The 25,508-nt window shown below is 34.8% G+C and overlaps 1 protein-coding gene and 2 long non-coding RNA genes across 4 annotated transcripts; 1 reads left to right on the top strand and 2 right to left on the bottom strand.

The window, feature by feature from the left end:
• Positions 1-2,211: 2,211 nt before the first annotated feature.
• LOC142220399 (uncharacterized) lies at positions 2,212-2,863 on the top strand. Its single transcript, XR_012717865.1, has 2 exons — positions 2,212-2,421; positions 2,477-2,863. It is a non-coding gene; the product is annotated as an uncharacterized LOC142220399 (long non-coding RNA).
• LOC142220400 (uncharacterized) lies at positions 2,441-3,294 on the bottom strand. The gene is made up of 2 exons (XR_012717866.1): positions 2,885-3,294; positions 2,441-2,825 (listed from the first exon to the last, which is right to left on the bottom strand). It is a non-coding gene; the product is annotated as an uncharacterized LOC142220400 (long non-coding RNA).
• Positions 3,295-14,303: 11,009 nt separating this feature from the next.
• Positions 14,304-25,210, bottom strand: glo (heterogeneous nuclear ribonucleoprotein glorund). 2 transcript variants are annotated; one of them, XM_075289515.1, is made up of 7 exons: positions 25,068-25,210; positions 21,298-21,701; positions 21,094-21,225; positions 20,361-20,505; positions 19,717-19,856; positions 15,384-15,808; positions 14,304-15,317 (listed from the first exon to the last, which is right to left on the bottom strand). In XM_075289515.1, exons 2-7 carry the CDS (start codon positions 21,671-21,673, stop codon positions 15,018-15,020), a joined length of 1,518 nt encoding a protein of 505 aa, XP_075145630.1. In that variant the 5' UTR covers positions 21,674-21,701; positions 25,068-25,210; the 3' UTR covers positions 14,304-15,017. The 2 variants fall into 2 exon arrangements, with proteins under 2 accessions (XP_075145630.1, XP_075145629.1); XM_075289514.1 differs by having other exon boundaries at positions 15,384-15,922.
• Positions 25,211-25,508: the final 298 nt, after the last annotated feature.

Genomic DNA, 25,508 nt, shown 5'->3' on the forward strand with positions numbered 1-25,508 from the left:
GTCGATAACAACGAGTCAAGGCATTTTCGTAGGCAAATATGTCAATGTATATCTTATGGGTAGCGGAAATTTCGTTAGAGATAATTGCCGGTAATTCAGCGATTGTTGGCAATCTATGGGTAAAGCCTGGTTTGCAACTCTTGCGAAAATTGCAAAATGGCAGAAAAACAATCGCCAAAGCATCATGATTTTCATCACACCGAAAATTCCGTGAGCCCTCGTTATCGATTATTTACGTTTTACTCTCATAAGAAACAGAACTGTGTTATTAGTATGCAAAAAGAATTTTCCCAAGAGCTACATACCTGGTTTTTAAAGAAATTGTGTTTTCGTGTCGATATTGCAGTTTTGTTATGTATTTGATTTGAGCAAAATGAGAACAGTCGATAACGAAATTGTGCAAGATTGACAATACGTTTCTTATGGGTAACACAAATTTCGTTTCCATGCCGATAATGCAGTTTTACCATGCAATGCTTGCCCGAACAAAGTATAAACAATCAATAACAACATTTCTCACAATGAAAACTCGATCCGACAGACCTAAAAACAAAATAATTGTTCTACCTACTTGTGGTTTTTCTCATTTCAAATTAAATTTAAAATATACAAGTGCATCTTGATAAAATTGTTATTGACAAATTGAAGTGGTTAAGAGGAATTTCGTTCGACCCATTAGGACAGATCCTACCCTATTCCAATCAGTGATCATTAGTCATTACTAATACTAAAAAATCATTAATTTTTTGCATACGTTTCAATATTACAGCAGAAAACAAAATAAGAATGAAATGTCATTAAATGAGCCCCAGCAGTTCCAGAGTTTATTAAATCACCCCAACAATTATGACGTTGCCTTGATTTGTGTCACCGGTTGTTGGATGCAAAATTATGCATTAATTACAAAAAACAACCACAAAACTCATTTCATAGTCCGTTTACGTTGCTCCAAACGTTAGCTCGTGCTGGTTGACTGACAGACCGGCTGCACTTTGCGGAGTGTTAATTGAAAGTTTAAAATTCCAAAACGAGTTTAAATGCCGCGACATTATTATCGTGATGAGATTGTACAATTATTGGGAAGAGCTCTTGAAAAGGCGCAAATATAACCCGTTTCAGGAAGGTGATTTACATCAGCTACCGTAGCGGCACGTGATTGCGCACTTCACGTGATTTTCAATGTCTGAGCAGCCAAGAGAATCATATAAATTGTATGAAATATGGTATTGGAATTGGGGAATTCCCTTAAGATTTCCCCCACCATCATTACAACTGACGTAAGTCGGCTGCGTACTAAAGTTAAGCCAACAAGATAGTGGGTTAGTGATTGTTTGAAGTCGATAACAAAGATTTTATATGGCATTTAGGAGAATAAGTTTGCATGTCCATAACATAGTTTTTCAATACATTTCTTATTAGTCGATAACTACGCCTCCAGGAATTTTCGTTAGAAAAACTATAGCAATGTATTTCTTATGGGTAGCGGACATTTCGATAGAGGTACCTACCGACCGTTAAGTCAATAACATAGTTTTTCCATATTTTTCTTATGCAACCAAAATGTTATTAGTCGATAACAACGTCCATATGTATTTCTTATGGATAGCGGAAATTTCGTTAGAGGTACATACCGACCGTTAAGCCGGTATGCAACTGTTACATACCAGTATAGAGTTTTACAATGCATTTCTTATTGGAGCAATATATACACAATCGATAATAACGCCATGGAATATTCCATAGCAAACATATCAATATATTCCTTATGAGTAGCTAAAATTGCGTTGAAGATGCATATCGGCCTTTTTTGCAATGTAAACAATCGATAGCAAAATTCTTCTAAGAAAATCTAAATGCATTATCTACAAAGAAAAAAGTAAACAGTTTTATCTGAAAAATACTAGCAACATTGTGTACCGCTTTAGCAAAATTTCTGCTCACCTTAAAGTCCGGTATGTACCTCTAGCGGAAATTTCGTTCGCAGGTCAATAACACAGTTTTGACATTTTTGTAAACAGTCGATAATAACGCCTCAGGGAAATTTCGTTAGCAAATATGTATAGCAATGCATTTTTATGGGTCGCGGAAATTTCGTTAGGGGTGCATACTGAACTTAAACCCACTATGCTTTAGTGGAATTTTCGTTAGGGTGCCAACAACACCGTTGAATGAATTTCTTATGGGAGAAAAATGTAAACATTCCGTAATACAGGGGGGTTACTCTGTATTGCGATGCGTAAGAAAAATTGTCGCGAATCGAGTAATTGGTACTCAGTAATTCGTTTTCGTATCTACCTTGCGCATCTAGTTTTCGCAAATCTGGCATCACCGCACTCTATAATGCGAAAGCGTATGTCAAACTCGTTCGTTGATCGCAAAAATCGTGCGCAAACAAAATAGCAATCGCAAAGTAACAAACATGTAAGTAAGCACAATTAAATTTTTATATTTGTATCTAAATTGTTTATTGTTTTAGGGAAAAACCAAAAAAGTTACAGACACAGCAACGTCAGTTCCAAACTTTGGTAGACTTTATGGTCTCTTCCGCAGTTACCTCAAATTGTATGTGCTTGGGACAAAGTATTCGTTCAATCACCTCGCAAACTTCTTTTAAGCAGCGCGACATAGATTGCTCTGATAGTCCTAAAAGATGGTCTTGGCCGATTTGGTGTTGATAACCACCTTGTCCAAGCAATTTCAAAGCAGCGGCCACTTTTATTGGAGTTGGAATGGCTGTGGATTTATTTGGAACGACGAGGTCGTCTTTAATAGCGTTTAATACATACATAAACGCATCTTTATTAAGACGAAAATTTTGTATAAATCTATAAAAATGAAATATTCGAAAACGTTTGTCACATAATTTGAGTTTCCATTTTCTTACCCGTGGTCACTTAGGTAGAGTATATTTGACCGATCTCGCAAAATTCTTCTTGTAATTCGTTCATGTTAATTTTCTTCAAACCATAACGCTATCGAATCCATAATTATTACTTTTTTGTTATAAACGATTAGCAAGTTTTAAAAGAACACGCACCGAACGGAAGATTGTTTAAAATGTTTTTATTTACAATTTTTTGACATTTCTTTTTATCATTTTCGTTATTGTTTACATTGTGCAGCCAGCGTTGTCATATTTTCGCTTTATTTTGCTAAAGCGTTACCATATTTTCAGTTTACTTTGCGAAAGCGTTTGCGCAAGTGATACAGAGTACCGAATTGTACTCTTAACGCATTTAACTATCGCATCGCATTTGCTTTCGTATCGCAATACAGAGTAACCCCCCAGAATTTTTTGTTAGCAAATATAAAAATTCCTTTTTTATGCTCATCTTACAGCCCGGTATGTACTAGAGGTGTGCACGTGAGTAATATTTTACTAACGTTCACGCACACTCACGACGGAAAAATCTTACTCACGCACACTCACGCGCGATATTGTTTGGTAGGACTCACGCGCACTCACGAAGAGAAAATTTGTACTCACGCACGAAAATACCGTGACTCACGAAAAATACCGTGACTCACGAAAAATACCGTGACTCACGAAAAATATCGTGACTCACGAACAATTTTTTGGGTAATTTATCTTACCGACGTGTCTGAAAATATGAGCATCATTAAAATCGAGAGCGTTATTACACTCTTAACATCCCAGGTGTCACTAAAATTGTAAATGAATTTAACTCTTAAGCGTTTTATGTTGGTGAGCGGGATTATTTTCGTGAGTGTAAATCTTTACTCACGCACACTCACGAAGATATTTTCGTGACTCCCACTCACGCGTGAGTCACGTCAATTTCGCTTCACGTGCACACCTCTAGTATGTACCTCTGGCGGAAATTTCGTTTGCATGCCAATAACACGGTTTTGTCATGTTTTTCTTTGGGGAGCAAATGTAAACAATCGATAATAATGCCTTAGGGGAATTTCGTTAGCAAATATAGCAATGCCTTTTTTTATGAGTCGCGGAAATTTCGTTAGGGGTCCATACTGGTCTTAAGTCCAGTATGCAACTCTAGTGGAAATCCTGTGTGCGTGCCAATGCCACCGTTTCTCAAGGAATTTCTTATGGAAAAATATATAAACAATCCATAATACAGAATTTCTGTTAGCAAATATAACAATGTATTTCTTATGGTCGCGAAAATTTCGTTAGAGAAATGCTTTGCAAATTTGGCAAACAAAATTATCGTTAGCACTGCATTATCGATCGTTTGCTACTTTATCACATTACACCTGTCTTATTACCATGTTCCAGGAATTGTATACTCTCGAACTGCATACCGGGCTTAGTAACACATGGCTTTTAATGGCATTGAACTGAAAATTTCTTTCGAGTTGACTACCTTGGTCTTATTTAAACGTTGGCAACACTGTTGGCATTTGTTTGTGTCTTTACTACTGTACCATTAATACTTTTGTTATAGTAGGGCAGACTTGAACCTAAATACTGGTATCTGCAATAACCGTTTTTTGAAATACACTGCTGTTCAAAACTTTTGCAGTCACATCGCTGGTGGAAAATAAACCGCCATATAACAAAGATTTTAGGGAATAAGGAAACTAATGACAGACTTTTTTCATAATTTTTAAAATTTGTTAAAGAGTATTGTCCTGTTCAAAAAATTTGCAACTTATTCTAAAGGTCCCATATATTAAAAAAAATTATTTTTGATTTACATTCAACGTAACATATTAATAGTTGATACTTTAGTGACTTCTGTGCATCTCCCTGGCATTGACAGGATTAAATGGTCATTGATATCCTTTGGTTTAGGTTCACATAGACATGATCAAACTTTTTTAAAAATGAATTTCCAATTTTCCCAAGGTTCTCTATAAGATTTAAGTCAGGCAACTGAGCAGGCCAGTCAAAAACACACACAATTTTGCATCGGAAATCCATTGCTTTACCACCTATGTGGATACTATGTTCGGGTTTTCCACCAAAACATTACGGGCCTTTTCGGAAACGCAGTGTTGCGCTGCAACTGCTGCGCATCACATTCATAATTGCAACATCCGGCAACAATGTAAGCGTCATATGTTCTAAAATGTAACAATGTAGCATATGTTGCGCAAACGTAATAAAAAACACGCAGTATAAAAATGGCTGATGCAGAGAACGAGTAAGTATTGTTACGTTTTTATATTTAGGCGTTTTTAATTACCCGACAATTAAAACACAGTTCTTTTAAATAACGACAATCTACAATTTATTTACTATGACTTCACACTTTACAATTCGTTCACACTGAAGTTATTCGTTTGACGCTTTAATTAAGACTGACTCGTTAGCAGCATGCGAGCGCTTTTATATATGACGGTGTGGCAATACGAGAACATTCTGGTAGCACTACAATATTCTGGCAACGCCAGAACATTCTTAGACAATGCTAGAAGGATCTACGACCATTAAGTAATTCGTCTGGTGGCTGCCAAACACATACACACTCACATAGATATATGCTCGCATTACTACAACAACAATGACAATAGACAATGAGATGAAATGAGAAAGCAAAATAACAAAGCAAAGGGGTTGTTATTCTATGAGAGAGTAAAAACTAACATTTCGGTAAGCAAACAAAAGAACATAAAAGAAATTCAGGAAAATACTAGAAAATGAATAGATGATTCCAACAAGTGATAGCGAAATTTTATCGTTACAATTTTAAATTTTAAATTAACGGAAACTAATTTAAATAAACTTATATCTATAATTATCAAATTCGTAACACTGCCTCCCGCTTAAGCCTGTTCGTCCCGAACAGGCACAGAACCTGTTCCGTAAGGAGCCAATCGTTCCAGATGTACAACTTTCATCTTTGATCTAGGGCTGTCGTCCTTCTGAATCCGGTATACAACATCATTGATCTTCTTGATGACTTTGTATGGGCCTTCCCACTGTGTTTGCAGTTTAGGACACAATCCTTTCTTTCGTTGCGGGTTAAATAGCAGAACCAATTCTTCTTCTTGGAAGCCTTCAGTATTTACAGCACGATCGTATCTCGCCTTCATTCTGTTGCTGACCATTTTTATTTTGTTGCGCACTGATTCGTGAACTTCACCGAAAGTGTTTGGGATGTCGTTTCTGTTTTCTTCCATGGCGAGCTCATTAGGTTTAGCACCGAATATCAGATCACCAGGCAACTTCAACTCAGTTCCGAATAGAACATTGGCCGGTGTTCGAGAGGTGGAATCATGAATGGCAGATCTATACGACAGCAAAAACTTTGGTATATGCTCGTCCCAGTCCCTCTGGCCGTTGTCCACTACTTTTCGAAGATGTTCCTCCAGAGTGCGATTAAACCTTTCTACCATGCCATCGGATTGTGGATGTAATGGTGTAGTCCTCGTTTTCTTGATACCAAGGGATTCACACATCTCTTTGAATATGGCCGATTCAAAATTTCTTCCCTGGTCTGAGTGAATCTCGGACGGCACACCGTAGCGACATATCCAGTTTTTGTTGACAACATCCACAATCGTTTTTGCTTCTTGGTTTGGAATTGCATACACCTCCGGCCATTTGCTGAAGTAATCCATGACCACAAGGACATAACGGTTTCCAGAATCACTTACTGGGAAAGGGCCTGCCACGTCCATTGCTATTCTTTCAAACGGGGCTCCTGGGGGGTTACTCTGTATTGCGATGCGTAAGAAAAATTGTCGCGAATCGAGTAATTGGTACTCAGTAATTCGTTTTCGTATCTACCTTGCGCATCTAGTTTTCGCAAATCTGGCATCACCGCACTCTATAATGCGAAAGCGTATGTCAAACTCGTTCGTTGATCGCAAAAATCGTGCGCAAACAAAATAGCAATCGCAAAGTAACAAATATGTAAGTAAGCACAATTAAATTTTTATATTTGTATCTAAATTGTTTATTGTTTTAGGGAAAAACCAAAAAAGTTACAGACACAGCAACGTCAGTTCCAAACTTTGGTAGACTTTATGGTCTCTTCCGCAGTTACCTCAAATTGTATGTGCTTGGGACAAAGTATTCGTTCAATCACCTCGCAAACTTCTTTTAAGCAGCGCGACATAGATTGCTCTGATAGTCCTAAAAGATGGTCTTGGCCGATTTGTAGATAACCACCTTGTCCAAGCAATTTCAAAGCAGCGGCCACTTTTATTGGAGTTGGAATGGCGGTGGATTTATTTGGAACGACGAGGTCGTCTTTAATAGCGTTTAATACATACATAAACGCATCTTTATTAAGACGAAATCTATAAAAATGAAATATTCGAAAACGTTTGTCACATAATTTGAGTTTCCATTTTCTTACCCGTGGTCACTTAGGGAGAGTATATTTGACCGATCTCGCAAAATTCTTCTTGTAATTCGTTCATGTTAATTTTCTTCAAACCATAACGCTATCGAATCCATAATTATTACTTTTTTGTTATAAACGATTAGCAAGTTTTAAAAGAACACGCACCGAACGGAAGATTGTTTAAAATGTTTTTTTTTTACAATTTTTTGACATTTCTTTTTATCATTTTCGTTATTGTTTACATTGTGCAGCCAGCGTTGTCATATTTTCGCTTTATTTTGCTAAAGCGTTGCCATATTTTCAGTTTACTTTGCGAAAGCGTTTGCGCAAGTGATACAGAGTACCGAATTGTACTCTTAACGCATTTAACTATCGCATCGCATTTGCTTTCGTATCGCAATACAGAGTAACCCCCCTGGTCTATATTCTTGCATAGGACCTCGACATTTCCTTGTTGGACCTTTCGCCTTCATGCACTTCTCGCAATTGGCTACCCATTCAGCAATTGATTTCTGGCATCCAACCCAGTAGAATCGTTGCTTCACTTTCTCGGCGGTTTTGGTTATTCCCAGATGACCTCCACTGGGACCATTATGGAACTCCGCCAAAACATCTCTTATTCTGGAATCTGGAACGATGATCAAATTTCGGCTGCTCTTGCCATCTTCGCTTTCCCATTTACGTTGCAGGGATCCATTGACTAGAACTAAACTATCCCATTGAGCCCAGTATGATTTCATAAGTGGACTTTCGGCTGCGATGTCTTTCTTACTGGGCTTCTGGTTCTCTTCCTTTGCCGAAATAATTTTGATCAAAATGGGATCTTTACGTTGTTCTGTTGGCCAGTCCACTCCAGATTCGACGTGTAACAGCCGAATATCAACAATCTCCTCCTTGTGTTCAGCTTTCGAGCAGTGCTTGCATTCTATACTGCAAGGTCGACGTGACAAGGCGTCAGCGTTACCGTGTTTTCCACCTTTTCTATGCTCGATACTGAAATCATAGCTTTGGAGCCTCTCGATCCAACGTGCCAGTTGAGCTTCCGGATTCTTGAATTGGAGCAACCATCGTAGAGCTGAGTGATCAGTCCTGAGCAAGAAGTGTTGTCCATACAAATATTTATGATAATGTTTTACACTCTCTATGACGGCTAGCAGCTCTCGTCGCGTTACACAGTAGTTCTTTTCGGGCTTGGACAACGTTCGGCTGAAATATCCGATGACCTTCTCCTTGCCGTCTATCTGTTGGGATAGCACACCTCCAATACCATGCGCGCTAGCATCTGTATCCAAAACAAATTTTTCGCCCGGAATAGGATACGCTAGAACAGGAGCTGAACATAAAAGTTCTTTTAAATGTTGGAATGAATCTTCCTGTTCGTCGCTCCACTGGAACTTCTGACCTTTTTGCGTCAATTTATGGAGACTAGCGGCGATGCTGGCGAAGTTTGGGACGAATCGTCGGTAATATGTACATAACCCAAGGAAACTTCTTAATTCGTGGAGATTTCGGGGTCGTGGCCAATCTCTGACAGCTTGGATTTTGTCTTCATCGGTGGATATGCCCTCTGCAGTCACATGATGACCCAGTTATTTAACTTCCCGCTGGAAAAGGGAGCATTTCTTTGCGTTAAGGCGTAGACCAGCGGCTGACAATTGCTGGATAACGTCTTTCAAGTTTTTAAGGTGCTCGTCAAATGTTTTGCCCATCACTATGATGTCGTCCAAGTATATCAAGCACGACTTCCAGTGCAACCCCTTCAGTACCCGCTCCATCAATCTTTCGAAGGTAGCCGGAGCGTTGCAGAGCCCGAACGGCATTACATTGAATTGCCAGAGACCGCCATTAACGCCAAAAGCCGTCTTTTCCTTGTCTTTCTCGGCGATCTCTACTTGCCAATATCCACTCTGCAAATCAAGCGTAGAAAACCATGTTGTTCCGGCTAGTGTGTCCAACGTGTCATCAATGCGTGGAAGCGGATAACTGTCCTTTTTGGTGACATCATTCAGTTTTCTGTAGTCCACGCAGAATCGGGTACTTCCATCTTTCTTTTTGACCAGCACAACTGGGGAACACCATGGACTTGATGATGGCTCGATCACTCCACTCTCCGCCATATCCTTTATGAGCTTTTGAACTTCGTCTCTTTTTGCCAGGGGAACACTTCGTGGTGCCTGTTTTATGGGCCTTTCTTCTGCGGTTTTAATTTCATGCTTCACTACAGATGTTCTTCCTTGATTTCCCTTTTCAGAAGCAAAAGCACAGGCGTTTTTCCACAACAATTGCTTGGCTTTATTTCTCTCTGACGGCGATAGATGACGTGTCCAAGCCTCGACATACGCTTCTAGATGTTTTCTCACTGCTCCATGTGTCTTTGATGAGTTGCCTTCCAAATTGACTATTGCCTCGGCTGGTGTACATTTGCCAATGTCAGAAAATTTTACAATTTGCTCATGATTGTCAGACAAGTTCAAGACACGAACTGGTATTAGTCTCTCTTCGTTCGTTGTTACCAGGGCATTTGCTATCAAGATATTGTTGCTTTTGTTTTCTGCTGGTTCAACAACCCACAATTGGCCGACTTCACAATCTCCATTCATAGGAACCCATATAATTGCTTCGGCATTCGGTGGTATAGACTCTGACTGGCTCGTTGTCAAACGTCTGACGGGTGTATTCTCACTATAGCCCACGTTTACCGTTATTTCGGCATCGCACCATGTCATTACACGACGCTTCATATCCAGATTGATACCAAAAGCAATCATGAAATCCGCTCCAATTATAACTTCGTCTATTATATCGGCCACAATGAAATCATAAGTAACGGATTTGTTAGCAATAGTTAATTTTACGGCGACCTTTCCATATACGGTTGCGGGTTCCCCTGTAGCCGTGCGTAGCTTGACTCCAATCAGTGGTGTAACTTTTCCTTTTACTAAATCAGATCTAATAATAGACTTTGATGCACCAGTATCCAACGTCAAAGTACGCTTGTCGCCATTAATAACACCCGCAATAGTTAAATTGTTATTTTTCTGTTGAACTATTGCTATGGAGATGGTGGGGCCATCGTCGGTGGGAGCCAGCTCTTGCCCCGCTGAACTAGCTCGATTTAGTTTAAAGGTGACTCACTTGACTGTGGGGTCACCTTCTTATGGTTATTGTTTAATGGAGATGGTGATGTGGATCTTGACCGTTTGCGTCGTGCTTTGCATTCTCGAGCTAGATGTCCCGTCTTATCACAGTTATAGCATTTGATTCGGGATTTAGTTGCATCCTGTTTCAATTCTTGCATTACCTGCTTCATTGCCTCTTTCATCGAGTCAATGATAGATTTCGATTCTTCACACTCGGTCTCTACTCTGCGTACTTTGTGAATTTGAGGCCGTGCCAGCAATCTCGCAGTTTCTTGCGCAAGTGCAAATGTTACTGTTTCTGCGAATGTAGCCTTTTGTGACGCATATGTTGCACATTTTATGTCTGGGTCTCGAATGCCATTCGCAAAGGTCTCAATTTTGATGCGGTCCACAAGTGGGTGACTCTCTCCTGGGTATGTCAGTAGCACCAACTGCTCAACTTCTGTTGCAAAGTCTTGTAGAGTCTCGTTTGATTTCTGGACTCTACCTCTTAATTCCATTCTAAAGATGTCTTGCTTGTGCTCTCCACCATACTTGCGTTGAAGTGCCGCTATTACTTCATTATAGTTATTTCTAGAAGCAGCGGGAATGCTTTGTATCACATCAGCAGCATTGCCCTTTAATGCCAATAGAAGTTCAATTGCTTTATCATCGTCATTCCACAAATTTCTACAAGCAACCATTTCGAATTGGAATTTGAAGACATCAAATGACGTTGAGCCATCGAAAACAGGAGTTTTGATTTTTGAGCCCTCGATGACGCGCACTGGACCACCTTTAATTTCCAGCTCTGACATTTTTTTCTCGATGTGCAGAAACTTCTCATCATGAACCATAATTTTCTCATCCACAGAAAGAACTTTCTTATCCAATTCCACAATTTGATTTTCTATATGGTCCACACGTTTTTCCATGCCTTCAGAAATTTGTTGTAGTTTTTCATTGAGAATTCTAGAATTTTTGTCGAATTTTTCTTCCAATTTTCTTGAACTTGCTTCCATTTGTAGGGCATTTTCTTTCAGCAATTTTCTAGAAGTTTCTTCCATTTTTCTAGAATTTTCTTCCATTTTTCTAGAATTTTCTTCCATTTTTCTAGAATTCTCATCCATGATTTTCCTAGAGTTTTCCTCCATCATTTTGCTCAAAACACTGAGCATTGATGTGTAGTCCACAACACTCGAAGCCACAGACGGAGTTTCTATACTGCTGGTATTGACGAGTATTGATTCATCAATGTCTTCCTTATAATCAAACTCATGCGTCGCAATGTCAATATTACGCCGTTCAAACTCTTCCAGTAGACGCTTTTGAAGCTGGGCCTTATTGCCTGTTGTCGGCAGCTCCAGTTTGCTCAACTCCTTTTTTAGGTCTTCCACTCGAAGCTCATTAAACTTCATTGTAGATTTTTTTTTCGTTATTTCACTTCCGACACCAATTGTTACGTTTTTATATTTAGGCGTTTTTAATTACCCGACAATTAAAACACAGTTCTTTTAAATAACGACAATCTACAATTTATTTACTATGACTTCACACTTTACAATTCGTTCACACTGAAGTTATTCGTTTGACGCTTTAATTAAGACTGACTCGTTAGCAGCATGCGAGCGCTTTTATATATGACGGTGTGGCAATACGAGAACATTCTGGTAGCACTACAATATTCTGGCAACGCCAGAACATTCTTAGACAATGCTAGAAGGATCTACGACCATTAAGTAATTCGTCTGGTGGCTGCCAAACACATACACACTCACATAGATATATGCTCGCATTACTACAACAACAATGACAATAGACAATGAGATGAAATGAGAAAGCAAAATAACAAAGCAAAGGGGTTGTTATTCTATGAGAGAGTAAAAACTAACATTTCGGTAAGCAAACAAAAGAACATAAAAGAAATTCAGGAAAATACTGGAAAATGAATAGATGATTCCAACAAGTGATAGCGAAATTTTATCGTTACAATTTTAAATTTTAAATTAACGGAAACTAATTTAAATAAACTTATATCTATAATTATCAAATTCGTAACAGTATTAAAATTTTCAATTTAGTTTTTTTTAATTATTATATTATATGTTTATAATGTTTTTATTATATTTTCATAATTTTTTAGGGTAGAGGTTGATTCCAAGACAACTAAATTAATAGTAAGAGCACGTTTGGATATGGAGGGCGACTTTGCGTCAGGCCGAAAAAAATCTGTGTTATGGAGCAAAGTGGTTGACAAAATTAAGGAAAATAAACCTGATTTCACGCTCACGAAGGAGCAGACAAATAGGAAATTTATAAATATGCAAAGATATTGATTGATGACTTCAAAGTATCCCAAAACTTTTGGAATTCTTCGTATCGTCTCTAAATTGCAAACAAAATATGCAACAAAAAAGCAACTGCAACAGCTGATCGGCAACAGCTGCGCAATAAAATCAATGTTGCGCAGCAGTTGCAGCGCAACACTGCGTTTCCGAAAAGGCCCTACATTAGAAGTGCAAAAATATATATGACGATTATATTTGTAACAAATCTTGCCAAATTATGGATGGAAAAGATACATGACATTGATTGCGACACATTTGATATTTTAAAATTAATTTATTCAAAAAAGTAACCGCGAAAACATGGTGGTTTTCAGCTTGAAAAATTTACATTTACTTACCTTTAGGCTTGTGCTTGAGGTTAACACATAATCGTGATGAAAAATCCAAGCAGACAGCATTTCCCGGGATGCTTATGGCTATATCACATGGAGAAAAATGGTTTTGTAGTTCTCCAATAGCATGCATAATACTCTCGATTCTATGAATCGGCCGAATACCTTGTCCAGAAAAACACCCACAGACCATAATATTTCCCCCACCATGATTGACGGAACTTTTTTATAAAACTTTGAATACGACGTGTACCTTTGGGCCTTTGTACGTACCATCCAAACCATGCAAGTTTAACTTTGTGGATCGAGTTTTCAAACGATTAGAAGCGCCAATTTTTAATGTGATAGTTTCGTATATTCCCTTTTTTGGCATTGTTTTCGCCTTGAAAGTGGAAAAAAATCAAAACATGTTTAAACTCTAAAAATTTATTGCAAATAAAATCGACTTACCGATTTTTCAAATTTTGCTCATTTTCTTTTGAAATTCGAAAGTTTGCGAATCAGAAAAATTAGATCTACCAATTTTTACACGGGAATAGAAGAATTCGATTTTAACGTGATATTGATTTTCGGCTCTTTGAGGATTTGTTTTTTTTTTCGTTTCGGTAGAAATTGCAAAACTTGAATTTAGAAAATCGTGAATCATCATTTAAACGAATTTGAAGATTTAAAAAGCGGGCTTCGGCTTTTTGTATGTATAGCAAGAATTGTAGCCATGGTGGTCTACAATTTTTTTAAACAAATTTCTTAAAAATCTTGTTGTACTAGCGTTCCATAAAAAATAAAAAAATTAAATACAATTAAAAAATTAAATAAATAAATAAATAAAAAACAAATTAAAAAATAAAAAAATTAATTAAAAATTAAAAACAAAATAAAATTAAAAAATAAAATAATAAATAATAATATAATAAAAACAAAATAAAATAAAAAAATAAAACTTATAAACCTTAGATTATATATTTTTTTTTTAAATTTCTTAAAAATCTTGTTGGAACAGCGTTCCATAAAAAATAAAAAAATTAAATACAATTAAAAAATTAAAAAAATAAATAAATAAAAACAAATTAAAAAATAAAAAAATTAATTAAAAATTAAAAACAAAATAAAATTAAAAAATAAAAATAAATAAAAATAAAATAATAAAAAATAATATAATAAAAATAAATAAAACTATTATAAACCTTAAGATTATAAATAAAACATTTGCACAAACCAATATAATTTTAATGTTTTCTTTTTTATTTTCGAAATACGTTAAAATTCTTATATTTTAAATTAATTGTAATTATTTTCCAGTGTTATTGATTTAAGAATAAATCTCACCTCCCTTGGAAAGTTTTTTTTTTTTAATTTCTCCCCCGTTACTACTTGTGTACATTTCGAAATATACACGTGTTTCATTTCCAAATCTTAAGTTAGAGAAATACTAAAATCATAAGATAAATTATTAGGTATGGTAACTTTTTTTTCGGTTTTTAAGTTCAAATGTCTCATTTTTTTTTTCAAAAGGAATTACTCGATTTAGGATTGGCTTTTACAATATTTTTTTGTTTTTCTTTTCTTCTCATGTTTTAGGGAAAGGGATACTGGCATTATATCCTTCATCAGACTTTTTCCATTTTTGTTATTGTTGTTGTTGTAAAAGAGATTAAAGTGAAATGTATAAATTGTGTAGTAGTCATATATACGCTTAAATTAAAATCTATATAAACATAAGAATCAAAATAATCATGTAGTATAGTAAAGTGCCAGAGAGCAAGCCAGCCATATACAGGAGAATTAATTATTTAATGTAGATCATCTTCGTTATTATCATTATGGACAGCTTACAAAATGTAATGAAATCAGGTGTATATTTTTGCCATTATATGTGGTGCAGTTTAATTGAGTTTGTGTGTGTGTGTGTATGGTTGTTTTATTCTTGGCTCATCTTTAGATGCGCCTCTGGAAGGGGGCTCCACCACCACCAGCACCTACACCAATGCTTCCTCCCGAACTGTAATTATTTCCAATGGGGCCAATGTTACCACCGCCTCCACCACCACCACCACCACTCTTGGATTTGCCATTAAAGAACAATTCAATATAACGAGAACCCATTTGTTCTCGATGCCGTTTCATAGCTCTTTGGGCATCTTCATAGGTTTCGAAGCATGCTTCAGCTGTACCACTATGACGATTTTTGTCATTGTAAATGATGCGGACATTGGCTGGGCGTATGGGATCGAAGAACTAAAATTTATAAAAAAAAAGTCGAATTAGTAAAAGTTACCAATTATCATCACTATATTCTCATACCTTAAAGACATCGTTTTCAAATGAACTGAAGGGCAAACCACGCATATGTACCACATACATATCATCACCACGGCCTCCACCAATGGGACCAAAATTGCCGCCACCACTTCCACCACCACCACCACCACCATTGCTGCCGCCCATACTATTACTGCCACCGAAGTTACCAAAATTGCCCGAATTTCCACGATTGTTTCCAAAATTACCAAAGTCTCCAAAATCATTATTGAAGCGATTGAAACCGCCGCCACCACCGCCTCCACCATTGTTGTTTCCGAAATTTCCATTATTGCCGGGACTATTTCCGAAATTGCCAAAGTTTCCAAAGTTGCCACTGTTTCCTCCATTGCCAAAGTTTCCAAAGTTACCATTGTTAGCACCTCCTCCATTGCCAAAGTTTCCGAAGTTACCATTGTTACCACCGCCTCCATTGCCAAAATTACCGAAATTACCATTGTTAGCGAAATTTGGCATATTATTGAAGCCGAGGGTATTATTGGCGCCCGATCCAAAACCGCCGCCGCCACCCCAACCTCCACCTGAATGTGATATAGGGAAATGTTAAAAATAATTCAAACTAAAATGAAAGCCTACAAAACTGAGCATCTAGGATCTAACCAATTGTGATATTTTAGCCAGTGTATGGCCTTTTAAAATTTTCTAGAGAATTAACATTTTGACAAAATTTTATTTCTATAGAAAATTTTTGCAAAATTTTATTTCTATAGAAAATTTTTGCAAAATTTCATTTGTATAGAAAATTTTGTCTACATTTTATTTCCATAGAAAATTTTTGCAAAATTTCATTTGTATAAAAAATTTTTGCAATATTTATTTCAACAAAATTTTTTTCTATAAAAAATTTTGTCAAAATTATATTTCTATAGAAAATTTTGCAAAATTTTATTTCGTGTGTTGTTTTTTATTGTGGGTTTGTACTTCAACTTCAATCATATTTGTTGTTTTGATCTCAGCTTTAAAACCATTGTGTTGACTAAACTACAAGAGTAGCTTAACCAACAGAGGAAAAGAATGTTTGTCAAATTTATTTGGGCAAAGCCCTATAGACTGCAAGATGGTTGGATGTACGCACGTTTCGGAATTACCACATTCCTCATCAGCGTCCTCTACTTGCAGCAAAACTACACACAAAAAAATTTTTTTTGATTTCAATCACGAAAATCGCGGATTCAATCATTTTTTTAATTGAAATGTCTTCAATCACGAAAATGATAGTATCAATCACCCATTTTGATTGAAAACCAACACGATTTTCAATTAAAAATTTAATTGACTTTTGTCACGGAATCAATTAATTGTGTGATTGAATCAATTAAAAACGTGATTGATTTTTAACATAAAATTCAATCACAGTTTTAATTGAATCAATTAAAATTTTAATTAATTTCGCGACAAAAATCAATCAACTATTTGATTCATTCAATTAAATAATTAATTGAAATTGGCTATAAATTTCGATCAAAAAATTTATATATTGCGACCCCAAAATCGTATTTAGTTTTATTTGAAATAAAAGAAAATATGTGTTTCTTATAAAACATATTCAATATTTTATTATTTTTTGAATTATGCAATAGACAAATAAATTTGGTTCTTGTTATTTGTGTTTTGTTCTAACATAACTTACTAATACAATTACTATCAATAACAACTATAGAGCGAAAAAATAAATTATATAAATCATTATAATAATAACCATGTTAGCATGTTCCTTCTAATATGGAGATGCGCCTAGATTTCCAATCATTCAGCAGCCTGTAAGCTAAATTAGAATAATTTGAATTTAATTTTGTTCAAATAAAAATTAATTTTGTTAAACATTACCTGCATAGAATATCAAGTTCAATTCTTAGTTCCAGGTTACAGATTTATAATCTTCTTTTGTAGTTGTAGTCTTTTAGCATAAAAAGGTGTATTAAGGAGCTCGGTAATTTAATTTTAGTAACAATTCCTTTCCAAAATCCACACATTGAAATCGTCTATTAAAATTTGAACCAATGAAAGACAAACATAATGGGAAAACAGTGTAGTATTTGGTATTATATTGATGATACTTCGTAAATTCTGGAAATAGAAAAAAATATAAATGGAAAATACATATTTTTATTATTTTCGGATATTTTTCATGTTTTTAAATCCAAAAGAAAGAACTTTTTTACCATTACATAATTCAGCTCATTAGTTTATATATCAGATATACTGCTCTCTACTTGGGTTCAAACTGAAAAAGGCAGGTAAAGCAAAAATGCAATTTAATGCCAACGCCACTTCCCAACTTCAAGGTGAATCTTCCAACAAACCCATACCGCTCTTGGTTTTAAGAAAACTAAGAGTGAAAAAAATTTATAATTTTAAAAGATCAAGACGGTACCCACTTTTTTGTTGCAAACATATTCTTATATATTTGATAAAATGATGGAGTTGATGGTCAAGTGATTGGTCAATTTCACAAAATAAAATTGGTCGCTAAAAGAAATGAATAAAAAAAATATATTATTTTAGTCCGTTTAATGTAAACAGGCTTCAATGGAAACCCGTATACATATGTCACAATTTCTTACCTTCAATAAACGTAGATTGTTTTCCATTTTTACAATACCACAAAACACAAACACAGGTAATTTCAAATGCGTTCTCTCATATATTTTTTTCAAACCTTTACCACGTGGTCGTTTGTTGTTGCACACTTTATTTATTTCAACCCTTTGCTATGATTTGTTGTTGCGTTCAAAATATTTATGCACACATATTGAATGCAGCAGACAGAATGTCGCCAATCATGTTTTTCAATTTACGCGAAAAACAAAAAACCAACCGTTCGTTACGAGTTACTTCCACAGACTGATCTCTCCATCATACATTGTTGAATAAATACCCATTCTCTTGTTCTCTTTTCGCTCTTTCCATTGCTCAAAATTATTCAATTTCAATCACAAAGGTGATTGGATCAATCACACGTGTAATTGGAAACGGAAAAAATTTCAATCACGTTTGTAATTTAAAATTATTTCCGAATTGATTAACAAATTGATTGAATCAATTAATATTTTAATTGGAAACGTAACAAATATCAATCATTTTTTTAATTGGTTTTTATTCGGATTTGATTAAATAATTAATTGAATCAATTAACATATTAATTGAATCCGTTTCCAAATTCAATTAAGTGCTTAATTGAAAAAATGTTGGTGATAATTTTTTGTGTGTATCAACCAATTATCAGAATAAATTCAGGCAGTTCACTAAACCCATGGTGAACCACACTTGAACCTTCCGAAAAAAGGTTTATGATAGCCGGATAGTTTTGCTGCAAGTAGAGGATGCTGATGAGGAATGTGGTAATTCCGAAACGTGCGTCCATCCAACCATCTTCCAGTCTATAGGGCTTTGCCCAAAAAAATTTGACAAACATTCTTTTCCTCTGTTGGTTAAGCTACTCTTGTAGTTTAGTCAACACAGTGGTTTTAAAGCTGAGATCAAAACAACAAATAAACATTTTATTTCTATAGAAAATTTTTGCAAAATTTTATTTAGTTTTCTTAGTTGACCTTTGGAATTTTATAATTATTGGTTTTTTTTTGTTTGGCTTGAGGTCATGATAAATGAAAAATGCTAGCAATATTTCAATAATAAAACAATGAAAAAGAATTACAACAGCATTTTTCGTTTATCATGACATCAAGCCAAACGAAAAAAAAACCCAATAATTATAAAATTTTATTTCTATAGAAAATTTTTACAAAATATGATTTCTATAAAAAAAATTTCCAAAATTTGATTTCTATAAAAAATTTTGTCAAAATTTTATTTCTATAGAAAATTTTTGCAAAATTTTATTTCTATAGAAAATTTTGTCAAAATTTCATTTCCATAGAAAATTTTTGCAAAATTTGATTTCAATAATTTTTTTTTTTTAATTTTATTTCTATAGAAAATTTTTGCAAAATTTTATTCGTATAGAAAATTTTGTCAAAATGTTATTTCTATAAAAAATTTTTGCAAAATTTTATTGTTAAAAAAAATTGGTGATATGCCCTTGTTAAAGAGGAATATTTTGAAAAATCTACCAATTAACCAAACAGTAAAAAGTCTACAATTTTTGGTAGAATTCTACCAACCGTGGCAACCGTGCGTATGATTGTACATTATTTTTTGCTGACAACCATTGGAAAAGCTCGAAAGGTGTCGGCATTTCAATAATGAAAATTTGGTCGATTATTTCAGAATTTTTTTACATTTAGAAAGTCGGAAAATCGGCATTTTCACTTCATTTTACATAAATAAATAACTCGGTTTCATAAAATATACTTACGATTACGATTATTTCCACCAAAATCGTTGTTACCGCCACGATTACTGCCACGATCTTTCAAGTCATAAGGAGCCATGCGACCATTGCCGCTAACTGTTCGTTTTAATTCAGCAATAGAACTGCGGAAAATTTCAATGTACCTAGATGTGAATTAAAAAAAAAAAAAGAAAAACATTAACAAAATGTTTTTTTACATGTTTTTTTGTTTTTCATTGTGATGGATATCCTTTTTCTTATGGGCAAAACTATTATGCCACATATATAAATGGGAAAAAGGCGCAGCGTCACTGTTGCAATAGAGGAGATGGATTAAGTAAACCTCCTCCAGGATGCAATTTGTGTGTGTGTGCAAACATTAGTCAAGCCCAATCTAATAGAAAAAGAGAAAAAGCTTAGAAAACAAAAAAACTTTTGCTCAAAGCGCCTTCACGAATTTGGAGAAACCGTATTTTTATTTACTTATGTATTTTTTTTTAAGATTAATATAAATTCTATAGTATATATTTTGAATTGTTATTAGTAGAATTTGAGAATAAAACATTAATAAATAAATAGTAGATTTTTGTTTATTTTTTATTTGTATTGTATTTTTCTTTTCTTTTGTTTTTTTTATTGTTTAGTTATGAAGTAGTAAAAGAACCCACCTGTGCCCAATTTTTTCCCGATTACGTCCCAAGGCCTGTTCAGTATCATCCTGGCTTTCAAACTGAACAAATGCTTCCCCAGTTGCACGACCCCGTCTGTCCATAACGAATACAATGCCCTCCCGATCCGCTTTGATTTCCAACCCTGCCCAATGGTAATAACAACACAAGAATAATAACAAAAACTTAAACCAACAATTTTTATATATAGAGGAATTGTTGTGGAAAACAATGTTTTTTTTTTTAATTTTTCAGAGATTTATCATCGATCCAGACACAAAACATTTCTGTCAAGGTCTTGAATCAATATTTGATTTTCTTTCTCTTTGTACATATAACAACAACTAAAACTGCCAACCAAAGAAGAAAAATTAACAAGAATTATTGGAAATGTTTTTTTTTTTTTTAAATATTATCTATATTTAAGCCCTGGTTTGAGAAACATTGCTCTCAAACATATGCAAAGAGACGACACAGCAAAATGTTCCCACCAATGATTGCGGCTCCCATTTCCTAAGAAGAGGGTTGGTGTATGGTCATGTATGCATGTAAAACACTTTGCCCAGAGCTTTGTATGTACGTTATGCCAGTAGTATTATTACTTACAAATGAAAACATGCATTCTTTTTTTGTTTACAACAATTTAAATTAACAAAATTAAAATAATACAAAAAATATAATGAGTACAGAACTACGTAGAAATGTTTAAAATTTAATTAAATAAAAAACTTACCGCTGAAAAACTCCTCGACTTGTTGCTCGGTAACCGAGTAAGGAAGACCACGTAGTTTTACAACATAAGAGTTGCCATGGTTAGTAGTTTTCCTCATGGCTTCCTTGGCCTCCGAAGCGTCAGCATTGAAAACTGTAAATATTTTTATAATAGCATTTTAGAAAAATTTCAATTTAATTATGATCATTTTTTTTCCAAACAAACCTTCAATGTAACGATGTCCCATTGATGCATTGTTCAATTTTAATGCAGCGGCTACATCCTGCTGACCTTCAACTTCCACATAGGCTTCTCCAGTATTTTTGCCATCCCATCGACTGGTAATCAAATGTATACCCTCTGCACCACCAACTACATTGACATTCCGTAGAAAACCTAGAATTTCTTTATGTGTGGCCGACCAAGGGAGACCACGTAAACGTACATATTTAGGACCACCTTCATCATTATCACCACCATCATCTTCATTTTGTGATCCATTCTCGTCATTTTGTGATTCATTCTCTTCTTGAGATTCGTCACATTGACTGTCGTCATAGTTTTGACTATCATCATTTTGATTATCGTGATCGTTGGACATTTTGTTGTGCTGTTATTTGGGGACAAGTCTGCAAAAAGGTAATAATTCGTATTAGGGAGTTGTTATCACGAAATGAATCAATACAAATTACAGAAAACATTTTTTATATAGAAATAAAATTTTGACAAAATTTTCTATAGAAATAAAATTTTGACAAAATTTTCTATAGAAATAAAATGTTGACAAAATTTTCTATAGAAATTCAATTTTCTATACAAATAAAATTTTGACAAAATTTTCTATAGAAATAAAATTTTGGCAAAATTTTCTATAGAAATAAAATTTTCACAATATTTTCTATAGAAATAAAATTTTCACAATATTTTCTATAGAAATAAAATTTTGACAAAATTTTCTATAGAAATAAAATTTTGGCAAAATTTTCTATAGAAATAAAATTTTGACAAAATTTTCTATAGAAATCAAATTTTGATAAAATTATCTATAGAAATCAAATTTTGATAAAATTTTCTATAGAAATCAAATTTTGATAAAATTTTCTATAGAAATAAAATTTTGACAAAATTTTCTATAGAAATAAAATTTTGACAAAATGAGATTCTTTTGTTTGGTAGCTTGTTGGTAAAATATTGTCCAAATGATGGTAGATTATTTATGGGTCGAGGGGTAACCGTGAAGTCGACCCCTAATGGAGGGCCGTTTAGACTCCCAGCATCAACATCCAGTAACAAAACTTCATTGCAGAAGACTGCTATGCGATTTACCACTGATTTTGTTGAAAATTAGGAAAGGAACATCTTTTACAAGAGCCCAGAATGCTTTCAGTGAGAAAGCATTGAACGACCTTGACCCACGAGTAAATGATAAAGTCCAGTTTTGGTTAACCACCCAAACTATTAGTTTCGGATTCAAAAGAGGTCGCTCATCATTCACGTACCTGATTACGATTCCTGCTGAATCGTTGGAAGGCCATTATTCGTTGGTGAAGACAATTTGTTTAGAAATGTAGATCGTTACTATTCCAAATCCTAGCATATATCCAGCAACTTAACAAAAATATCCGAAATCTGACCAGTTGTCTCATACCATGAGACATCTCGTCGAGTGTGTTTAGACTCCCAGCATCAACATCCAGTAACAAAACTTCATTGCAGAAGACTGCTATGCGATTTATTACGGATTTTATTGGAAATTAGAAAAGGAACATCTTTTACAAACGTCCAGAATGATTTCAGTGATAAAGCATTGAACGACCTTGACCCACGAGTAAGTGATAAAGTCCAGCTTTGGTTAACCACCCAAACTATTAACTGAAGGAAGTGTCCCCTCATTAGTTTCATCATTCACGCACCTGATTACGATTCCTACCGGTGATCTATAGGAATCGTTGGAAGACCATTATTCGTTGGTGAAGACAATTTGTTTAGAAGTGTAGATCGTTACTATTCCAAGTCCTAGCATATATCCAGCAACTTAACAAAAATATCCGAAATCTGACCACTTGTCTCATACCATGAGACATCTCGTCGAGTGTGTTTAAAAAGTTCTTAATCGTATTCCCTCTGAGAGATTCATTTAAAACTGTAGAGTGAAAAAGACGACCAACCAACATGGATGCCATGGGATATTGACTTTAACGATAACCAACTGGCTCTTTTATATCTTTATACAAAAAAAATCATATCTAAAGGGTGATTCTTTTGAGGTTAGGATTTTCATGCATTAGTATTTGACAGATCACGTGGGATTTCAGACATGGTGTCAAAGAGAAAGATGCTCAGTATGCTTTGACATTTCATCATGAATAGACTTACTAACGAGCCACAACGTCGAATTTTCAGTGAATGGGCCCTAGAAAAGTTGGCAGAAAATCCGCTTTTTTATCGACAAATTTTGTTCAGCGATGAGGCTCATTTCTGGTTGAATGGCTACGTAAATAAGCAAAATTGCCGCATTTGGAGTGAAGAGCAACCAGAAGCCGTTCAAGAACTGCCCATGCATCCCGAAAATGCACTGTTTGGTGTGGTTTGTACGCTGGTGGAATCATTGGACCGTATTTTTTCAAAGATGCTGTTGGACGCAACGTTACGGTGAATGGCGATCGCTATCGTTCGATGCTAACAAACTTTTTGTTGCCAAAAATGGAAGAACTGAACTTGGTTGACATGTGGTTTCAACAAGATGGCGCTACATGCCACACAGCTCGCGATTCTATGGCCATTTTGAGGGAAAACTTCGGAGAACAATTCATCTCAAGAAATGGACCGGTAAGTTGGCCACCAAGATCATGCGATTTGACGCCTTTAGACTATTTTTTGTGGGGCTACGTCAAGTCTAAAGTCTACAGAAATAAGCCAGCAACTATTCCAGCTTTGGAAGACAACATTTCCGAAGAAATTCGGGCTATTCCGGCCGAAATGCTCGAAAAAGTTGCCCAAAATTGGACTTTCCGAATGGACCACCTAAGACGCAGCCGCGGTCAACATTTAAATGAAATTATCTTCAAAAAGTAAATGTCATGAACCAATCTAACGTTTCAAATAAAGAACCGATGAGATTTTGCAAATTTTATGCGTTTTTTAAAAAAAAAAGTTATCAAGCTCTTAACAAATCACCCTTTAATAACCAGTTAGATTGGAGTTACATTTTGCCCATCCACATAGATACTTTTAGGTGTGCCAGTGGAAATTGTGCAAACAAAATTTGGTAGACCAAGTGAATGAAAAATGAAAAATAAATAATTAAAAAATTATAAATTATAAATTATTTTCATCTATTATCTTGTAACTTAACACCTAAAAACCCTAATATGGTATTTAGTAAACACAATGTGGTTTGAGATGAGCAAAAAAAACTACACACGTAAGCAATTTTCTATGTTTTTCTATGACTAACTTTTCAAGTGGGAAATAGCTATCAATGCATCCTTGTAAAATGGAAAATCAGTTTCATAAAAAAACCTACACCTTAACCACCCCAAAGGGATTGTAAAGGCGACACAATGTTTTTCCTTTTTCTGTATACACACACGCACATCATCTAACATTATACACGCAAACATACGCACATTGGGAAATGCAATCAAGTGAAGGAAACAAAGAAATTTGCAGGTACTAAAAACCGGTAATTTAAAACAAATACACCGGGCGCATCTTTTGGAATATAAAATATAATTATCTATTATTTACGTTTGAATGAATATTGTATACACAATTAGGAAATATAAACAGATTTTTATTAGTTTAGTTTTTTTTATAGATAGACCAATAACCCCTAAATCTCAAAGCACGCCAAAATATTCCGACGCCATTTTGCTTTCAATGGCCTTGTTTTTTCGCGACATCAAATTATACACAATTTCTTTTCTCCCCCACAACTATCCATTTCACATGGAAATGTTATAATTTTCCATCGATAAATAGATGATATTTACCTGATAAAGCAAGTTTTTGATGAAATTTACAGTTGAAAGTGTCTTCAATTATAAGAAATCTTTAGTTTTTCTTTAACTTGTTCACTAATTGTTCTGGAAGAAATACAACACAACGCGATGCTTTAGCAGACAGAGACCGAATGCTTTGCTTCGATATTTTACTATGAAAAAGTAATTGTCGATAACTCGATGATAAATCTTAAATCGATATTTATCGATATTTTTAATATAGGTAGGTGCCATGGTAAAATAATTCCCAGGTAGTTGCAGTATTACAAAAAAATAAAAACAACAAAGTTCACGTACATGCAGATGTCAGTTTTGTTTGCAAATTTAATGTTAGTAAACAAAAGATATTAAATATTATCAATTTGTTTTGTTTACATTTTAATGTTAAGGTAAGTACTATGTTCGCTTTTCGCGTTGAAATTTTCGTGGTTA

The sequence above is a fragment of the Haematobia irritans genome, chromosome 1 (genome assembly GCF_050003625.1).
Source record: "Haematobia irritans isolate KBUSLIRL chromosome 1, ASM5000362v1, whole genome shotgun sequence".
Classification (NCBI taxonomy): domain Eukaryota; kingdom Metazoa; phylum Arthropoda; class Insecta; order Diptera; family Muscidae; genus Haematobia; species Haematobia irritans.

Coding starts and splice junctions, on each gene's coding strand:
- glo (XM_075289514.1), bottom strand. CDS start 21,673: ATGTCCAACGATCACGATAATCAAAATGATGATAGTCAAAACTATGAC. Junction 20,506..21,093: donor AGTCGAGGAGTTTTTCAGCG/GTAAGTTTTTTA, acceptor ACCATTGGGCAG/GGTTGGAAATCAAAGCGGAT. Junction 15,923..19,716: donor TGGTGGAAATAATCGTAATC/GTAAGTATATTT, acceptor TATCACATTCAG/GTGGAGGTTGGGGTGGCGGC.